The following is a 6915-nucleotide window of genomic DNA, read 5'->3' as shown; positions in this document are numbered from 1 at the left end:
ATCTAGAAAATAAGAACAATTTAGAATTTAGAATGGAGTAGAATACATTTCTACCCTTATTTAGAAATAGAACTATCCCCTGTGGAGAGATAGAACACCAGCTAGGGACAAAGCTGCCAAGACTTGTTACAATCAGGGCCTACATTATAGTATAGAATGGTTTTGACTTTTGACAACCTTGATACTTCCTCTGTTATAGAAAGAGTATAATTTAAACACGATACCATGTTTTACTATTTAAATTTAACTAATTATAGATAAAAAAATTGATGTTTATGACATAAAATAATTATCATTAGACTAAGTATAAAATAATTTTTTATAATAAATTTGGAGTCTTAAATGCGAATACAGTTCACTCTAAGTTTGGTCAAAAGACCTTCGTGGTTTGCACGGTGAGTGTCATATAAAATGTTATGTTAGTGATTCATGAATCAGTTACACATGATTAAGAGATTTTCATAAGGATGTCAAATAGTTAAGAGTCACTCATATTGCTATATTCTACATCACACCCTCACACTCCCAATCCAGATCTCGGCGACCGTGACTCCTCATCACGGACCTCCACACTTGGGCGTTGGCCCCAGGCGGCCGCACTTGGAGACCTAGGCTAGCAGGCCTCCTCGGCGGCATGCGATCGATCCACGTTCGGACGAATGCGTCTTCTCTCTAACACATTGGAGGTTTAGGGATGGGGTGAAGGGGAGGGGGGCTACCGGTATAGGAGAAGAGGGGGAGGTGTCTGTTGAGGAGAGAAGAGGAAGGGAAGATTTGTGTTTGCCCACCTTCGCCTTTGCGGTGTCTCAACACCAAATATCTTTGTCTCCACCTCTGTGATAGGTCACTTTATAGATGGCTAAGTGGAGCATGCTAAATGGGTCGGCACTAAGCACAACATGATTCGTAGTGCTTCGGCATGACACAAGCATGATTTATATATAATGTTCATGCCGGTATGACACGGTCCAATGACGTGCATGTGATTGTGTTGTGTGCATGTGATTATGATTTGTGATTTGTTAGTATTTTAAATCTAATAAATCCACTTTATAATGGTATGAATGTTCAAGTTTAATATATATATATATATATATATATATATATATATATATATATATATATATATATATATATATATATATATATATATATCAGCTCTTAAAATGAAAGTGTTTGGGTCACATAAGCACTATTTGATGGTAGTGTCGTATAGTGTCAGCATGTCACAATTAGGCATTATGGTGTCGTGCCTGGACCGATGGCTAGGTATTAGTGTCGACACGACGCAATTACTAATAAGGGGTTGTTTAGGATGGCTCCAGGTTCCACGTGCCTGGGGCGATGGCTAGGTATTAGTGCCGACATGACGCAATTACTAAGGGGTTGTTTGGGATGGCTCCAGGTTCCACGTGCCTGGGCCGATGGCTAGGTATTAGTGCCGACACGACGCAATTACTAAGGGGTGTTTGGGATGGCTCCAGGTTCCAGCTCCAGTGTGGAGTTGTAGTTTATAATATTAATTTAAATAGTTTTAAAAATATTTTTAATCTAAATAATAAACAAAATGACTTATCTAAATGTATTATAAAGGCTTATAGCGCTATCTTCATGATTTTTCTGAAGCACCTAATGACATGCTCCATCAACTCCATTTTTTGGAGCTGGAGCTATCCCAAACAAGACCTAATAGTGTTAGTGTCGTGATGCTCATTTGACCATCTATAGGTCACCCTACCGTTTTCGGCCTCGTGCTCATTTATAAAAATTAAAAAAACAATGTGCACAAACATCTACAAAATCAATTTATGCTTTGTTTGGATGTCGGTATTGGAGGGCATGGAATTGAATTGATTTTAATTCCAAATCAGCTATGGTATTGAAATAAGATGCAATTCCAATTCTGTTGTTTGGATGTCACTGTATTGGAGTTTAGAATTAGATGGTCTAATTCCACGCAATACAAAGGAGTGATCCTCTGAATTTGGAGAGAGAGAGAGAATCTAGTTATATTCTAATTCCACGTAATTGACTCTCTGATTCCAAATCTCAATTACATGTGCAACCAAACGACAGAATTCAAGAAAGCTTATTCCAATTTCCAATTCTGTGTACCAATACCTACATCCAAACGGGGTATTCGTTTTTTCTCCTATGAAATATGTAATTACTGTGCATTATTTAAACTTGTATGTGTTAGCACATTTTTGCTAAAACTTTGTCACAATTAGATACGTTTAACTAGTCCTAACTAGGATTGGACAAAATACTTGTGGCTTGTAAGCTCGCTCGACTCGTGTTCAGCCACCTCGAACTGAGCTCAAGTTCGCTCGTTAGCTCGAATGAGCTACCATTTATCAGTAAAACAAAGCATGCACTTGTGTTGAATGAACTAATAAGTGATGAACTATGTTAATTTGATGTTGAATTGATATGATGCATGAAATTGTGAGTATTATTTTTATATCCTAGTGTTAAATTAGCCTAGAAATGATGAATACTTGATTATGTTGTTGTATATATATTTATATATTGCCTTTTCTTGCGAGCTAAAAGAGTTCGATCGAGCTTGCAAACGAGTCGAACCGAGATAATTCTCTGGCTTAGTTCCTTAATGAGCGGAACTGAGTCAGCTCGAGCTCGACCAAGCCGAGCCTCGATATATCCATCCCTAGTCCTAACGATAGCCTTTTTTTTTTTTACAAATAACAATATTTCTTTCTCACACAGATTAGTGTGGTGTGCGAGATCAGTAACGGTTCATCTGGAACCAAACTGCCAGCGCGACAGCAGCAAAATTACAGAAACCTTAGCGTTCGTTTACATTACGCCAAAGGCATGCAGAAGCAGAACAAACTAGAGACTCCGGTAGAGTTGTAGAACCGTGTCATCTCATGTAGTGTCTGTCGACATATCTTGCATGCTTTACTTAACTCACAAGATCTGATCCATCTCAGCAAGGACTAATAATAAGGTAATTAATGTGCCATGCATGACATGAATGATTTACTAGTACTTAATCAGACTGCCGCGATGCCCCATTATCAATAATCCGAGCTGAGCTGTGTGGTGAGCTGCCAGCCTCTGGAAATGGAACAGGGGAGCTTAGCTAGCTAGCTAGCTAGGGAAGAAGGCCCTCTGCATGCATGCTGCGCTGGCCGATGGAGAAGTTCGTTGGTCGGATAGATCACACCTTGATCTCTTCCTCGGCGGGCGGCTTCGGGCGCTCGGACTTCTTGCTCGACATGATGCTGTTGAAGTTCTCTGATTTGCACAGCAGGATCTCGATCTGGAAATTAAACACACACTCGGACATGCGATCGAATTGATGAAACGTACGACGACGACATTTGGATCTTGAATCCTGCAGAAGGATCGTAGCTCACCTTGGCTTTACGGACAAGCCGGCCCTTCGCCTCATCCTTGGTGCCGATGGTTGATGTGAGGATCTCTACACAGGATATAAATATAGATAATAGAGGCATTATTGTGGGATATATATGGAAAAAACTAAACTAAAGCTTCAAGATTCAGGTGCATGGTAATTATTTACTCTTTTCAGTGGCGAGGCCATTGTTCTTGAGGATCTCAGCGACGGTCACCACGGTACCAATGGCTGCAACCATTCACCACATAGCGTTCATCAACTAGCTGGCCGGGCAAGAATAGTATGGGTATGTGATTGATGAGTAGGAGATTACCCATCCCCAGAGCGGAGAGCTCAACCTCGTCGTAGTTCTGCATGTACCTCTGCACCCAACAACACTCACATAGCGATCATGAAACAGCTGTGTTGCGAAAAGTGGAGGCACAGTGGAGTACAAACCTTGGCGAGATTGACGTAGAAATAGAGCGGCTTCTTGTTGGTGGACACCTGGATACGGTTCTTCTTCGCAGACGATGCACCGGCCTCCGCCTCCACCTCGACCTCGGCCTCGACCTCGACCTCTGCCTCCGCCTCGCCTTCAGTCTCCGTCTCCGCCTCCGCCTCCGCCTCTTCCCCTACAACCGCCACGTCTTTCTCCTCAGGCACCGCCTCCTCCTCCTCGTGCGCCTTCGCCACCTCCCTCTTCACCTCGTCCGCCTCCGCCCTCACCGCCTGCTCCTGTGCCTCCCCCTCCGCGGCCGGACGCATCGCCTGCATGGTGCTGTCTGCGAGTCACTTGCTGCCTCGGTCGTGCGGTTCGATCATGCGCCAGAGATGGCCGATGGAGAGAGGACGGGGCGGGGCGGTGGTGGCGATGCATGGTGCAGAATTATGTAGCTACGCGATGCGTGACACCGGCGGTTGCGCGTGGACGCGCGGTTGCCCGGGCCTGGCGGTTGCCCCGGTGGTTATTTCGAGACTCACGGCTCCCCTGGTGGTGCCTGCGCATGCATGCACACGACATGTACCATGTAGGTACGTTCACATAGACTAGGTACCAATTAAATTTGTAACGTAAAAAAAGGAATACATTAGTAAAAAAGACTTTATAGATACGGTTGGTAGCATCGTGATATTTTTCTTTTTATGGAATGACTTTCTTTTAAGATGAATGAGCGCAGATCCTCAACTATCTCTACTACTCCTTATGTTTGTATTGTAGACGTCTACAGTCCAGGATGGCGCACGGTTCTGCCATCAGACCCATACGCGATCTCAGCCATCCTCCCCACGCTGATCCGCCCCTTCCTCCTCCCCACGCCGTCGATGGAAGATGGCAAGGATCTCCTACCCCTCTGCTCCGCCATTAACGCCCGCTTCCATCTGCTGAAGGTGGCCGAGGACTGTACGCGATATGAGCATGGAAGGTTGCTGAGGATCCCCACCCTCCTCCCCACGCCGATCCCCATTCCATACCTGGCGGCGACGACATTCATCGCGCCCCGTACCCCGCCTCAATCCACTGCCCGCCTCCATCTCCCCACGCCGATCCAGGATCCCCGCCATCAATGCCCGCCTCCATCTGCGGAAGGTGGCCGAGGACCCGTACATGATATGAGCATGGAAGATGCCGAGGATCCCCGCCCTCCTCCATCAACAAAAGCTTCGCCGCCACCCCTCCCTCCGCACAACGCGTCGCTGGTCTCGCGCTTGTCGCCGCCACCAGCATCATCTCTTCCCCATTGCCATGCCTCTGTTGCTCTCCGTAATGTCGTCCCAGCCTTAGCCGAGCTCCATCAGTGAAACCTCCTCGACCCAGGCACCGATCAAGCCCGTGTCCGGCTCCACTGGTGGAAGACCTAGGTCTCCGACGTCGTTCCAACACACATAGGGCTCCACCGGCGGAAGCCCCTAGACCTCGGCAAAGCTCTCCACCCAGCCCGTCCCCTCGTCAGGCGACACTCTCCCCCAGCCTGTTCCCGCGTCACGCGGAGAAGGGTACGTGCCTCTCACCCTCCATGTATCTCATTTTCCGTCCGGCGGCCACACGGACGAGGACGTCAGTGACGCAGTGGCGGATGCCGGTGCCTACAACTCCGCATTGTTGTCCCTGTCCTCTATTTCGCCACCATCATCTTGACACCGCCCCCACCGCTACCGCCACGACAGTAGCAACAACAGGAGATACACGCGGAGCAGGAAGAGAAAGCGGCGTCATCAAGATCAGGACTGCCATTGTCGCTAGGCTCGCCATGGTATATGTCCCGTTCTTGCCCTATCTTTCTCTCCCGAACCAGTTCATCTGTGTTTCATGGCGAATTTGTTTTTCTTCTTTTTGTGTTTTGAATCCTATTCCTAGAAAAAGGCGTGAACTTTCTATTAGTACCGACGACCACAGTTGACAGTACTAGAGGGACTGACCAACATCATCATATTGAGGAGTGGATTGCTCTGATGAACTTTTCCACAGCAATGGTTGGGACTTGAGACGATTTGTTGATCGTCGTGGACTTTGGTCTCCTCTGAGATGAGATGTGTTGCTTAGTAGCTGCCGCTGCAAATTTCAGGATGAAGACAAGAAGTGACCCAGCAATTTTCACTTCCTTATTCAAGTTCTTTTTATTGTCTCTTTTACTTATTCACCTGCCTTGTACATTCGAGCTATGATTCCATGAATTTGTTGCTTGGGTTACATGTTTTAATTTTTCGTGTCATGTGTAGGAAACGGGTGACGCCTAAGAGGGGGGGGGGGGGTGAATTAGGACTTCTAAAACTTTTACTAAACTAGGCCACAATTAAATCCCTAGAGCAAAACCTATGCAAGTAATCAAACTAGAATGTGCAAACTAGGTTTTGTCTAAGTGTTGCTATCTCTACCGCAAAGGCTAAGTTTCAATCTACACTAAATAAGTATGACTGCAAGATTGAAACTTAAATGCTTAATGTAAATGCGGAATGTAAAGAGCTAAGTAGAGAAGCAAACTCTCGTGGATGACGCCGGTATTTTTACCGAGGTATCCGGAACCACGCAAGGTCCCGACTAATCCTCGTTGGTGCCCCTACGCAAAGGGAAGCCCATGCGAGGGCCAAGCACCTCGGTCGAGTAACTCCGTAGAGAGCCGCGGGCCTTCTCCACGCGCAAGTGGTGCTCCGCTTCCGGCTCCTCTCGGACGCTCCCCGCCGTCTCCACTATCGAGCTTCCGGCCGAAACGCCGCGGGCCTCGTTCCCTCCGGTACACGGTGGCGGCCGTGACACAAACGCGGTTGTCACGGTCTCGCAAGACTCTCGCCCCACTCGGTACAATTACAACGACTCACGCAAGAGCCGAGGGGTTGTGTGGTTTTACAAAACTCACTCAACTAACTAGGGTTCACCTAGAGCAAGCGCTAAAGCGGTCTAACTAACCTAAGCACTTCGCAAAGCACCTACGCTAATCACCGAGTGATTCTATTAAGCACTTGGGTGTTTGAGCACTTGGAAATGTCTACAATATGCCTTGGTATGTTGCTTGGGCTCCCACACTTGAGAATGGCCGGTTGGGGTGGTA

The 6915-nt window shown here is 46.7% G+C and overlaps 1 protein-coding gene across 1 annotated transcript; it reads right to left on the bottom strand.

Moving 5' to 3' along the window:
• Positions 1-2765: 2765 nt before the first annotated feature.
• LOC103640873 (Alba DNA/RNA-binding protein) lies at positions 2766-4222 on the bottom strand. Its single transcript, NM_001358374.1, has 5 exons — positions 3827-4222; positions 3702-3750; positions 3554-3616; positions 3387-3451; positions 2766-3289 (listed from the first exon to the last, which is right to left on the bottom strand). The coding sequence occupies exons 1-5, from the start codon at positions 4142-4144 to the stop codon at positions 3188-3190; spliced, it is 597 nt and encodes a 198-aa protein (NP_001345303.1). The 5' UTR covers positions 4145-4222; the 3' UTR covers positions 2766-3187.
• Positions 4223-6915: the final 2693 nt, after the last annotated feature.

The sequence above is a fragment of the Zea mays genome, chromosome 10 (assembly GCF_902167145.1).
Source record: "Zea mays cultivar B73 chromosome 10, Zm-B73-REFERENCE-NAM-5.0, whole genome shotgun sequence".
In the NCBI taxonomy this organism is placed as follows: domain Eukaryota; kingdom Viridiplantae; phylum Streptophyta; class Magnoliopsida; order Poales; family Poaceae; genus Zea; species Zea mays.
The sequence above is the reverse complement of the archived record's forward strand: the minus strand, read 5'-3'. Positions and strand labels throughout refer to the sequence as shown.